Source organism: Epinephelus lanceolatus, chromosome 12 (genome assembly GCF_041903045.1).
Source record: "Epinephelus lanceolatus isolate andai-2023 chromosome 12, ASM4190304v1, whole genome shotgun sequence".
Taxonomy (NCBI): Eukaryota; Metazoa; Chordata; class Actinopteri; order Perciformes; family Serranidae; genus Epinephelus; species Epinephelus lanceolatus.
Window position 1 is genome coordinate 15,152,194 of NC_135745.1, and position 14,443 is coordinate 15,166,636.

The 14,443-nt window shown below is 41.6% G+C and overlaps 1 protein-coding gene across 3 annotated transcripts in view; it reads right to left on the bottom strand.

The window, feature by feature from the left end:
* The window catches only part of LOC117271637 (zinc finger E-box-binding homeobox 1-like), a 76,009-nt gene extending 62,638 nt beyond the window's left edge, over window positions 1–13,371 (bottom strand). The window contains exon 1 of one of the 3 annotated variants that reach the window (XM_033649946.2): window positions 13,191–13,371. In XM_033649946.2, coding sequence (XP_033505837.2) covers window positions 13,191–13,338 — 148 coding nt within the window. In that variant the 5' untranslated portion in view covers window positions 13,339–13,371. Of the gene's footprint in view, window positions 1–11,490; window positions 11,770–12,474; window positions 12,826–13,190 lie in introns of those variants that run through there. The other 2 variants (XM_078172992.1, XM_033649947.2) reach the window with 2 other exon arrangements.
* Window positions 13,372–14,443: the final 1,072 nt, after the last annotated feature.

Sequence of the window (14,443 nt, forward strand, 5' to 3'; positions counted from 1 at the left end):
TCACCTGTAATTCAATAACAACACTCCCTTTCTTTTAGCCTCTCCAGCTCTCTCTTTCAGTCGACCGTGAATTTGCTTGCATGATTTACAAAGGACAACTCCTAATGTTCTCCTACATCAACAAGCAAATCTAAATCTACGCTGACAGTTTATTAAGGGATCTGAATAGACCTGCATATTTTGTTTGCAAGCAAGAGGTGTCTTCCACCTCCTCTTCCTTTTTACAAGCCTAATATATCATCCCTCTGGCTCCATGCACTCTACATCAAGCCCACAGGACACAGGATGGAGGAGAGACACAAAGAGAGAATCCACAGTGCACATCTCGACTCAGCTTCTAATCAAATCCTCTGTTCCATTTCAGTGTGTTCACTCACCATCTGTCCTGCATGGTGGGAGAGGGAAAACAGAGAGACAGCAGCTCTGTCTCTGTCCAACTATGAAACACATACATCCCAATAAATAAAGAAAAACCTGTCCTGACTACAGAACGTCAACAGAATCATGGAATAGTGGTGCACTGTTTACAGACAGGTCTACTCATACAGGAAACATCCATTTAAAAGTGATCAGACCAGTCAGAAACCAGTGTAACTAATATTTTCATTACTGATTTAAGTATGAACATGTTCTTAATGGATCAATTTGAGCTATAGAATATCAGAAAATAGTCAAAATTGTGCATCTAAATTCCCCAAACACAAGCTAACATCTTAAAAATGCTTGTTTTATTCGACCAACAATCCAAAAACCATGGGGAACAAATACATTATTAAACAAAAAATGGCTAATCAGCACATTTAAGTAGGTGAAACTATCAAATGTTTTGCTTGAAAAATGACAAATAATTAATGAATTACCAAAATGGCTTCCAATAGGGCAGCAACTAACAATTATTTTCATTGACGATTGATCTGTTGATGATGATTGATGAGTTTCCCAAACCCTAAGATGATGTCCTAAAAAGTCTTGTTTTGTCCACCACCCAAAGTTATTCAATTTACGGCCATAAATGAGTAAAGAAACCAGAAAATATTCACATTTGAGAAGCTGGATTCAGAAAATTTTGACTTTTTTTTGTACAAAATGACTCAAACCGATTAATGAACTCTGAAATAAGTTGGACGTCAATTTAATAGTCAACAGCTAATCGATTATCATTTAATCTCTGCAGCTCTAGTTTCCAGTAAATTTTCTGTTCATTGACGGATCGATTCCTTGACTAATTGTTTCAGCACTCACTAATTGCGAATTGAACCTGGAAAAACATGATGGTGCACCCACTGGTCAAAAATTCAGTAGTCGCAGAGCGAGACAATACAAGGAAGCTGAGAAAAGACAAAACTTTATCCTCTGACACTGGGAGCGACAACCTGCCAAAATCCAATCATGTTCATTTTATTCCCTATGGAGAAACAGAGCCACAGAATTGTTTTCTGCTCCAACTCAACTGCGTGAAAGTAATCAGCTCAAAGTCGTGGTCAACGACTTCCCAATTCCCCCGAGATATGACTTCAACAAGTGACTTGGATGAGAAAGTGTTTAAACACAAATGAGCTCCAGCGCCAGTGTAGTGGCGATGGAAGGAAATCACTGCCTAATCAGAGTTAAGTGTGTAGGTTACCAACTCAATGTTAAAGACACCAGTAAGCTTCAGGCTCATGAGAGGCAAGATGGAGTCTGTCACTTGGCGTCTGTATGTGTGAACAAGAGGTTGGTAAGGACTGACTTTTCCCAAAATGCCTTGCAACAACCTCCCAAAGAGGAGGCGTGGTTGATTTAATGTATAAATGGTAGGTATGTTATATATGTTGTATTACATATAATCTGAGACACGATACAATTACGGTGTAAAAGATGAGATGAAACCATTCTACCGTGCTTCTAATCTAATTCTCTATTCTACTCCCACCTGTCCTGCTGCTGCTGTACCCACTGAGGTCTCTGGGGTGTCTTTAGTGAGTCCAGGCCCCTCCTAACCCACCTGTCCACCGCTCATGATTTATGTCTCCTGAGACCACTAGGGCTGCTGGGAGGTCGCCTCCCTTGCTCCAACTCGAGGTTTAACATTTTACCTTTTTTTAAGCTTTATTCAATCATAAATTATTTGGAATCTCTCAAGAATTCTTTAGTTCTGGTCGTGGTTTTATATAGCTTTGGTTTGTTAAAGTAATAATGTGAAACGTGAAATCTGAATAAATAACCCGCTGTGGTTCTTTTAGTTATTTTAATGCATAATGTTCCTATGAAAATAATCTGGCTCCTGTGAAGCGGGATTTGAGCATAAGAAGCTATGAAAGGGATATGCTACGCTACATGCCTACAGAGACATTTTCCATTACTATGTACTGTAGAACTTTAGTGAGCATGCAGTGCTATTTTAGATTAAAAACCTCTTCCAGTGTCCTGGTCAAGACAGCACAGAGTAGAGAAATCCAAGTAAGTCAGTAGCACTGTGTCAGAAAACCTCGGTTTTCATAAATGACAAGATCAGTAATCAGTGACGTGCACTTATGTCCAACACTTGACCTAACTTGTATTGTCTTCAATCAAATGTTAATTATTGACGCTTGTTGGGTCCTCTGTCTTTTTTGATGCCGATTTGGATTTGGATCACCAATGTTACAAAAAGGTAGAATGAGCTATTCTCAAAACAGTAGATTTTACTTGTTTTAAGAACATTTAATATGAGGGCTGCAACTAACAATCATTTCCCCAATTAACCTATTCATACAGTCTATTCAGAAACTTCTGAAAAATGGCCATTTTAGTTTCCTCAAGCCTGAAATGAAACCTTCAGATTTTAACTTACAGTTCAAAATCCTAAAATATTCTGTATACTTTTAGATGAGACAAAGAAAAGCAGTATATCTTCTTAAATCGGCAGCTGTAACTGGATAAAGTTCAGAATTTTTTAGCTTTAAAAAAATTATAATTAATACAGTTAATCAAATATCAATGTAGTTGACATATATTCTATGTTAATGAATCAATTATTTGAGCAGTTGTTTAAGCCCTGTTTGATTCTATGACTGAATAAAACTAAGGTGAAGTACAGGAACAAATGTAGGGCTCATAATATAATGCAAAGTCAGGCTTTCACCTTGTACTGCTTCACTGTTTTCTGTATCTATTTCATTATCTGCTCCTTCTCTCCTCTCAGCGCCACATTTCCTTTTCTACACCTGTTCCTTTTTGGTTTACCTTTGAGATGTGTCCCAAATTTAATGGAAGCAAATAAAAGTGAGTAGCCTATCACAGGCAAGCGGCACACCACTTCAATGACGAACATGCACGGGATTACGGCTCAACTCAGTCTTTACTGTAAAACATCCGAGGCTGTGGCTCGGTGCAGTGCCTGGAGGCAGGCAGCAGCTTTGGGCTGCGTTTTCACTGATTTCCTCAGAGCTGGAGGAGCCGGCGGACTCTGTTCTTCTTCTTCACCAGGCGGCGGGAGAAAAAAGAGAATGGAGGATGGCAGGATATGCAAATTGTAGCACCACCAAAGGAGAGGGAGAGGAGTTTCCCACAGGCTCAGTGTGAAAGAGTGCTCCCCCTCTCCCATACACACAGGACTTTGAATGGGACTCTTTCTTTTGACACACACTGGCCTGCATGCACACAAAACCCACACAATCACACAAACGCATAAACACATGTATAAACTCATTAAACACCAAATTGAAAATGCACACATGCACTCGTATGTGGATGTTTTAACACACACAGATGCACGCGTGAGGTGGGATGTTGGTCAGCAGCAGCAGAATAAACTTGGTCCTTTCACAACAGACTGCCTTTCACAGCTCAGCCTTGGTTAGCACCACACAGTGTAGATTAAAGTTTTAGCTGCTAGCTGCTCAGGGAGCCTCTTGAATACATGAATATTCAGGTGGCTGAATGGGAACGATGAAAGGCAACAGCAAAGCAGGTTACTTGTGGAAATGGGTTAGGCCACCTTTAAGAAAAGTGCTAATACGAGTTTGGCAGTTCCTCTGAGATTTTATGCACCAGTGGCGCTGGAGGTAAATTTCAGTTCTGGTTCCACATTTGGCTTTGTTTTGAGCGTAGGTGGCAGTCAGGAAACTCTGTCTTCATGACATCAATTTTAAACGGCATTGTAAGTTCGGAGGAGGATTTGGCTGTACCATGATATTATTGTAATTCCACACGGCAGACTACACAGAAAGTCCCTACCACTCTTCTGAGCTCTTCATTTTTAGCATGGTACATATCCTTAACATGTTTATTATGAGGGCCCAGCAGCTTTAGATGCTGAATGTATTTCACTAAACTATAGCAACAAATGGGCATGTCTTTTTTGCTAATAATCCGGGTATCGATGACATTTATACTCTACATTATTACAAATATATTGATTGTATTGGAGGTTTCTATGTGGGCAAGGCTCATTTCTGCAGCCTAAACATGGAGCAAGCATTGAACGTTTGTTTTGCACTACTTTGGCATCAAGGTCCACCTGCCTTAAAGTTTTCCTGCAATTCCAGTCTTGCACACTTGATATAATTAAGATGTAATTTAGCCCTAAATTGATTTAGGTGCGCATGGACTGGCACTTGAGGACTGACTACAAATGCATCTAAAACAATTTTTCAGTGGACAGGTCCTTTAAAAGTGACATTGGTGAAGTAGAAACACTATTAAAGGTCCAGTGTGTAGGATTTAGGGGCATCTATTGGTAGAAATGGTGTACAATATTCCTAAATATGTTTTCATTAGTTTATAATCACCTGAAAATAACAATCGTTGTGTAACTGTTACCTTGAGTGAGATGATTATATCTACAAATGAAGCAGTACAGTCACCTAGAACGGACAAATCAAACATTGGCCCTAGATAGAGCCATTCACCTTTTCACATCATCCACTGCACTTCTCCTAAATGCTTTGCACATGGGAGAAGTTTCAGTTCTGCAACCTCACTGCTTGTTGCCACTAAATCCTACACACTGGACCTTAACTTCAGTTTTAAATGTACACACTGCTGTGCAATGATTTGATGCATCAAAAAAACTATCTATGATATGTCCCTATGATCTTCACTCATGCACAAAGAGAAAGAAAAAGCCAAACATAACCAAATGAGCATCTTCATGCTGCTCGCTGCTACAGTGCTTCTCAGCACATGTGGCTCATGTGCTTTCTGGTGTAACACAGCCCCAGGACTGCTTCACCGACCTCTGACCTCTCCGTGGAGGACTGGGAGGGTGGGTGGGTCTCTCTGTGGGGGGGTGGGAGGAGGGCTTTCTTTTAAAACCTGTGCTGTCAACACTGGTGACACAGAGAAACGTATAGTTTTGAGTTTCAAAAGCCACATGTGCCCCTTGTGTTTTGGATTTATTTAGACTCCTGCGAGTGACACAATCGGTAGCTCTCAATTTCGTATCCAATCAGATGGCAGCACATCATTTCCCTTCCACCTTGACTAAAAATACTTCTCATGTTGAGTGTTCAAGAGTAGCACAAGCAAATCACACCTGCACGACGACAGGCATGTCTGTGCTGGCGAATGTTTTAAGTCACGTATTGTTTGATAAAGGCTTCTTTCTGAGTATGTAGTTTAGTTACTGAGGTGATTGTGGCTGTGTTGTTTGGCTTAGCCTACCTCAGTACATCTGCTAATGTACAGTGTCTGTCAGTGTGAAAATCATTGCCTCAATGTTTTTATAATGACACACTCCCTCACTTTCTGCCTTTAAAATCCATTATATAATAAGCTCATCAAAACAACCGTAGATATTGTTTTCCTCATTTCATTCTCATTAAGCATGGCTTCAATGTTCACTTTATCCATTCTCTGACTCCTTTATGTACCCTGCTTGAAACACTATGCAAGTCAAATGCGGGGGTGTATATCGTTTAAACCTGTTCAAAGCTTATGCGTATGCCTTTATGAGGCTGTATTGAGTCATCTGCCTCAACTGTCCATGCCAGATCCATCAAGGTGCCTTTACGGCTGACGTCATCTAATTGAAACGCACCAGCATCAGCAGCAACCGCTGATTTTCCACAACAGGCACCATGTTAATGCATGTAAATCCAAACAAGTAGGCCTCTGTTGTTATGCAAAGCCTGGAGGAAAAGTAGTTGTTTCCCACCTTGATGCTAACACACAACACATACCCTCTCTCCCTCTCACTAACACACACACACACACACAAACACACACACTACTCAATTAGTCACAGCAGCAGCATCAGTAGCCCTCACGCACCTCCCCCTCTGGACCATAAAAGGCGATGGGAGGGGTTAATGCTGACTTGCTAAAGACATCCTGTAGTGCTTTGTCATTCAGCAGGCCCATTTGTGCGAGGGAAACAGCACACACACACACAGCCCCGGGCACTTCAGCACAAGGAGAAAGTAACATGAATGGCCAGTGGTCATAGATCAATTAACAGCTACTGTTGACCACAACCATTTTAATAATACCACTAAGGACCATTTCCCTCTGACAATCCCCCCTAATACACAACAAAGGTTCACATGTGCGTGAATATTCACATTACACTCAAAAATTGCCACACTCACATGTTGAATTTTGTGAACTTCACGATTAGCTACACATAGATGTTGAATAATATCTCAGAGGCAGGACAGTCACATGACTCCTCTCCTCCGTAGACTGCTGTGACTGGTGCACCTCAAGAAAATGGTTCATTCATACAACAGCAAAAGAAATAAGAGGACTATAAAACGTGCTGCAGCATTTATATTTAATTCAACCCTTTATTTCCTTTAAAACTACATGATGTACAAAGACACAGCATGCCACAGCCTGATTTGAAGCAATAAGCTCAGTTGAAGGGCCGTAGTCCCCACAAGATGATGCAAAGCTTGCTTGTACAACATGCAACGCCTTAACAGAGCATTACAGCTTCAGCATCTGCAGAGGAGAGCCCAATAAATACCAGACACACAGAGAAAATGCTGCTCATCTCATCGCATCAAACAACAGTAAGCTGATCAAAGAGCCTGTCACCAGAGAGACAAGAGTACTCCTTTAAAAAAGTAATTCAAAGCACTTTTGTATCAACAAATGTCTGTTTCCCTTAGTTGATATAACTTATAGAAAACAGCAGTCAGTGAACAGTCATTGAAGCTGTTATAAACACTACACTTGTCTGTTGATGCACCGCTATCAATGCTAGTGAAAATGCTCCAAATAATTTAACCAAACATACATCTGCAATTTATTATAAAACATTTTTAGCAGAGCATATGCTCTCGAACTGGCACCAACGGGGAAATTTAAAAGTTCCCTGTGGAGTTTTTGGTCTCCAGAGTGCTATAACTTTTTCTATGAGTGGATCCCTGTTTCGTATATGTGTGCACATGAATGATACAATATACATTCCTGCCAGTGGTTTCACACTATTCCTTTGCTCAAAAGGTGGTGCAAACATGCTAAGATACGCAGCAAAGCACTAGCAAAGGCAATGAAAAGAAGTCTGCTAGCTAGTTGACACTGGATATAAACAATGCAAGACTCATTTTTTTTAAATCTGCTTTGCAAATATTTCAAGCATTCAACACATATGTTAGAGCTCAAGGATACACACAATGCACAATTTCATGAGAGTGAATGTAAACCTAACTCCAGAGGGCACCTTTAACTACCTTAACCTTTTCTTATTCCTCAAAAACTTAAACAGGACAGACGGACAGACACTGGTTAAAGCCCAGGCCCTGGCAGGCATGAAGGTTTGAGCAGTCCAAGCCTGGGAGTAGGCCGCTGTGTTTATCCTGTCAAGGTATGTTAACACCAGGCTGCATTCCTGTAGTCCCTAAATTGCAGCGTTAGATTACAGCCCAGCTGAGAGCGTACTCGTACACACACACACAAACACGGAGCACTTTAAAGCAAGTGGAAAAGCGTTGGATGACGAAGCCGTGACCAAAGTGGCAGCAGCAACAGGCGGCACACATGGAGGGCCGACACCTGCCATTTACAGAAGAACTGCGGGCGATCGACAAGCGGTGGAGCTAAAAGCAAGTTCATCGAGGACCTAAAACGGAAACAACGTCCTAATTCTTCCCAATTCTCTGCTCTTTTTTTCTTTCTTCTATATCTAATTACTTTAAAAACACAGAAATAACTGTTTCATGTAGTGTGCATGCTGCTGCTACTTACGCTAATGTTCAGTCTAATGTGTGGTAAGCATTTCATTTGGCAAAAACAAGTACAGTAAGAAGAAAGTAAAGGTTGTTGAGGGTCTCTGCAGGCCTATAGCTTGATGACACTCATCATTTAATGGGCTTTTATAGCACCATGTTTACAGTCGCTGCCTAGTGGGGAATCATCTCTGTAAAGAAGTAGAGCAAGGCCAACTGTCAACTATCCTTAACACTAGGGAGGTTAGGGCAGGGGTGTCATCACACAAACCCACCAAAGAGTACAATCTGGCCCACTGGATGACTCTGCACACCTAACATTGAAGAACATCTGAGAGCTGACTGTGTCAGGAGACAGTTAGACGGTAAGAAGATAGTAGAAGGCTTTTCCACCCTGACCAGAATATAGTTCTCTGAAAGAACAATGAATACTTATTGTGGTCATATTTAGATATATTGAACACTGTGCAAAATATTATCAAGCAGCAGCTTCAGTACAAAAGAATCTGTTTCAGACCTTAAACAATACTGGTGGAACCTTATTGCTAAGCTACTGCTTAAACTTTTGATCTGTAAATGGTCTGTAGGGCAAGAATTAACCTGCCTCCTCAATAGCTTCTACTTTAGTTTGGTGTGATGATGCCAGCATTACTGCACAGGAGAGGAAATGAATGGACAAATACACATGTAGTGACAGTGAGTATTAGACTGACTAAATGCGGAAAAACTAAGACACACTGTTGAAGCTGCTCTTATTTATTTTAAGACATTTCTTCAGGCTGTTCATCGACTGTTTCATAAATGGATGAACCTTTTCAGAATGCTCTTGTACATCAAACATTTGGAGGTGTTGTTCTTTAAAGGCTATTATGCAATGGTTTTACTGGTCTAGCCCACCTGACATCAAATAGGGCTGTAAGTGGCCCATGAACTGCAATGAGTGTGACGCCCTCAGGTTACGTTAGGATGCTTACAGACACCTGAATGAGTCTCAAGCCCCATTTAATCCCGGAATGGGGAGACAGAGTTGTCTTGCCTTTAAGCCAGCAGTGGAGGTAGTTATAGCGCCAAAACAACGTCGATGTAAAAGAGACAACTGGCAGGACAGGATCAAGGGCGGCACAGGTGTGACGTTTTGATGACATAGTATGCAACACACTTCGGGAGATTTAAAATATAACTAGTAGCAGTTAGCAGCGAAAGAAAGAAGAAAAACAGTAGCCAAAAATGTCTGCACTTCGATAAACAATGAGGTTTAGGAGCTCGTCAGCTGCCATTTAACAGAGATGGTAAATGCTTGTTATTGCCATGTTAATGCCATTGTTAATGTTTATAAAGCACTGTCGATGCATATGCTTTTGTTTTACATGTTACGCCCATCACTCCTGCTTCTGCGATACCAACATGCTGTCTAAAATGACACACTGGGGCTGCATGATGCTACGATTGTTAGTTTCTGTGTAAAATACAAAAATGGCATAAAGAAAGGACTTTAGTGCAGCCCGTGGTCTCTGTGTCAAAGGGCTTCAGTCTCCTCTCAAGCAAACTGCAATGTGGCTCATCATGAATGAGATCATAACTACAGGAAATGACTACAAAATACAAGGTTTTAAAAAAAGAATGGTAACACCTAATTGGAAAAAATCAACTTCCGCAAAGAGCACAGACAGTGTTTATCTTACGTTACATGGACTCTAAGTAGATTTATTTTCTGCCTCCAACCAGCAAGAATGGCAGATTACCTAATCCAACTGATAACGATCTGCTAATGAGTTTGTTAACAGTTCTGGTTCACTAAAATATAATTGTGCACTGTGAAACTAAAACCACAAAATAAAATGCATTGCCAACTTTGATGTTGTGGTTTGGACCCAAGAGAACCAGCGGTAGGTACGACTGTGCCCTTCACACGTTATTAAAGATGTTAAACTGTTAAATATGTACCTGAAACTGTCAGTCTCTTCATCATGGGCTATAATATGAGGACAATTATAAAAAATGCCTGTAATACTTATAATGCTGCTTTAGAATGTTCTCAAATATATAAATATAAATAGTAAACTGTCAAGAGAGGAAAGGAGATGGATCCCTGGAGCATGTAAGGTGTTAGAAAAGATCGATTTGTTAATTAATGTAGGATATCGATTGAGTATTTTGATATCGTTACAACATTAAGAATCTGGGAAATAATAATTAAAAACCCAAAACAATAAATAAATGTATAAAATCATGAGAAGATTTGGCTCCAACGTGAAAAGTGTAAAGTGAAATGTATCTACAATCACCTGAAGAATAGTTAGTTATCACTGAAGGCCCATCTGTAGTCTATTTACTCACTTTATAATACATGGCAGGAAGTTGGTCCACCTTAAGACTAGCATATGTGTAAAGTCATGAGAGCATATGAACTGAAGCTTTTGAGACTGTATAGTTTGTGGTATGATCAGCAGCTGTGTGCCACATCATGGTGATGACAGACTGGAGGTCATGGTACATTAGCACAGGCTAATGTTTGGCACATAATCTCCATTGAAATTCAAAGGAGTGAAAGGGCTGTGAACAAGCAGTGGAAAAAAAACTAATAAAAAAGACACGTTTGGATTGAGGCAGGTGGAAAATGAAAGGAACGGGAGAGGCAGAGCAGATGAAGGCGGTGCGCACTGAATCACAGCACCTTTTGCCATCTTGATTGTGCGCCCCGTTATACGGACACGGACGCCTCCTTTCACATTATGATCTCATTTACCCGTTATGTGTTTGGAAATTAAAACCAAACGACACGCTGAGGATTATTCCCATGAAGTATTTGAGCCTGATACTGCGAGGATATCAGGTGGAAATCGGTTAAAATACACCTTTATAGGTGTTGCATCACCTTGCGTACCTGGCTGTCTCCGGTCCAGAAAAAAAAGCAGCAACCCCGCCTTCACTGCAGTAATGGTACTGACCGCCATTCCCTTCCGCACACCGCTCAGGAAATTGTATAACGAATTACCGCAACACAATAGATGGAAACGAGAGGTTTGACGGTGAGCCCTATAAGCACTATTATTGCACACGGTGTGGAATAACAGAGAAATAACCACCTTATGCACTGCTCATTTTCCGTGCAGACACTCACACATAGCTGCAGAGTGCACGAGACCAAACAAGGCGACCAATCCACACACACACACACACACCAAAGAAAAACACATAAAAGGAAAGATAAAACATGCACAAGTGGGTCAGAAATGTGTGTCTGTGAGATAAATCCCGCGAGAATGAAGGGGAGGCGAGCATCCATGCGAAGCTGGCATGGCACACGGTAAAAAAAAAAAAAAAAAAACTACAAAAAAAAAAAAATCATCTATACCTGCACAAGTTGACATTTGGAGCGGTTTTCCAGGCTCCTCACGAGACACAGAGCCTTTAGGAAACGGCGAGCGGATCCTGTTCCGTGAACGGTCGAGAGCTGCAGGTGTTATTTCTGTTTATTTCTAGGCCATTTGTCAGCCCCGTTATCCGCGTTCAGGTAAACATGATGATGATGATGGTGATGGCTCCTGTACGGACGCACAGAGTCACCGTCGTGTCGTCAGCAGGAGGAAAAAAAGGTGCTTTCCAGCCCCTCGGCTCGCACACATTAAGCCTCATAACGGTGTCTAAAATATATAAATATATGGGTTTACTTTTTTTTTATTGGCTGATACGATGTGAGAGGGGGAGAGTATACAGGTAAGAAACCGTCCAATGAGAGAGTCTGGCTATAAAAGGATGTGTGAATTTAAAGTTATTACAACAACCTAGACCTGAATTCTATTTTTATATCCTTTACTTCATGACAGGTGGACTCAAAATTATGCTTAATATGTGAAACACCTCATTTGGTATCATTTCATGATGACATCACAGAAACAAACCCCCGGTAGGTGATAATAAAGGGTTATTACAACTAGTAGGCTATATCACAGCGGACACTAAAATCAGGTAAATATAATGTCAACACACACAACCAAGCACATACAAGTCCATATTTGTGATGAAATGACTCAAACTCTATGCTGGGAAACAAAAAATATACATTTCTAATAATGCCCAAAATGCAGCCATGTGCATCATTTACTTTCAGCATTGCAAACAGTTCACTATCCCGAATTTACAGGTGCAAAAAGCAGCAGCCAACACTGTGCAGTAGGAGCAATTTGCACAACAATCAACAAAAATACCACGCCGAATAACTAAAAATGCTATTTTAATGAAGGTAAACTGGTGCAAGCAATGAGGACATGCATGCATGATATTGATATATGTGCTAAATATACTTCAGGTGGATTAAAAATACAGTTTCCACTCTTACCTTAACTAAGGGAACAAGTGGTGCTGCAGTTGTGGCAGGCAGGGCTGAAGTGCAGATAAAATAAACATCCCATCTCTCTGCCATCACCGGAGCAGCAGTGGACCAGACCAAACCCAATGCAGAAAATCCCATGTATTTACCGCGAAAGCACGATTTCCCCATTCGGCCATCAAAACACACACATAAAGTTGACTTATTTAGAACGGCAGTGACAAACTGCACCGTCCGCAGCCGAGTGAGCAGCAAGTTAGCATGAAACTAACCTCGCAACAACCTCGCCCTGAAAAAAAAAATCATACACTAAAACTACAAACTGCGCTCAACGGGCCACGTTGTTATGTGAAAGCCCCGCAACCTGCCGCCAAGTGTTGCTGTGGGTGGGAAAGTGGCAGAAAAGTGCAGTAACAAAGAGAGGAAAAGTGGAGGAAAGTAAGAATACAGACAACTATCAAGCGCTCCTCGGGTTATTCTGGCTGACGGATAACGGTTCACTCTGTCAGGCGGCCCCATGCACCGCTAGGCGGAGAGAGAAGCCAGCCAGGTATAACGGTACACCACCACACTGGGATATATGAACACACTAATACTCCCCAAAAGTCCCCGAAATGTGCTCCAACTCACTCCCAAAAGTCTCCAGGAGAAGTTTACCGAGTGAAAAGCTCGCCGGCAGCCCGCCCGGCTCGCCCAGCGGCGGGTACGGAGGAGTTGGGACTTACCGCTGCTCCTCTTCGGGTTCGCCTGTTTTCTGCGCTTACACCTGGGGCCATCCGCCATGATCCTCTTGCTGAGTCTGAAGCGCAGCCGCTCGCGAGCCACCTCCTCCCTCCACCTCCTCCTGTCTCCCCCCTCCTCTTCCTCACCCATCCTCACCCCTCCCTTCCCCTGTCCGCTTTACGACATCACCTTCCCCCCAGCTTAAAAACACCTGGTTTGCGACACACTGGCTGCTTTTACGGCATCACCTTCTCAAACACCTCAGCACGTGGCCCCTCCTACTGGCCGCACATGGGTGTGTGTTCGCTGAGAGGCGTTTCCAAGCGGTGGTCCGACCGCTCTGGCAGGGTCGTCCTGAGGCTCTCACTGTCTCTGCCCCTCCTGACTGCTGAGAAAATAAAAATAAAACAGGAGGTGTTTCTCCTCAGGTGGAAGAGTAGAAATGTGTCTACAAGAGTAGAGCTGAGGGGAGATGAATGTGTCAGTAATAACATAACATAACATCAGTCAGCTCAGAGCAGCAATGCCTCACTGTAACAATCCCACATTATAAGTCGGCCTAAAAGTCCTGAAATGAAGGTGATGCCAAAGTAAAAGTACACAAGTAGACAAGCAAAATGTACTTGAAGAATCAAAAGTAGGCCAGTCGATGGAGAAAACTGAAGAAAATATATATATAACCTATATATATATATGCTTATATTCATATTAAACGTGATATTTGCATGTTAAAAACTGAAAAATGGTACTATAAAAAATATAAAAATATATTTTACAGGTACAGTGAAGTACAGCGGATGTTTGGTGTTACAGGGATATTGACACTAAATGACGGCGCATTAATATATAAGTAGAATTTTATTGTTGTAGTTAGTCAAGGTAAATATAATTTTAATAATTATGAGCTACTGTGGAGTAGTAATTTTGATCATTACGTACTGACCCAGGGGTCAACTGCAGTACACGTCTCTACTGGTCATACTGTTGTATGTTGAAGTGGCACCCAAAAAGCAAGAAATGATGATAGAGAAGTAACTCAGTCTTTGCTGCAAGATATAGTCTGGAAAACACAGCAAAAGAACTCAGAGAGCAGCAGGTAAAATTAAAAGCTCAGTTTTACTTGTGGTGTGACACAGACTGAGGTCAGAACTAGACAAAGGAGAGGGCAAACTTTACCCATTTAGGGACTGGGCAGACGGGCAGGAGTCCAAAGAGCAAGCAGGGAAAGATGGAGGCTGGAAAACATTTAAGTAGC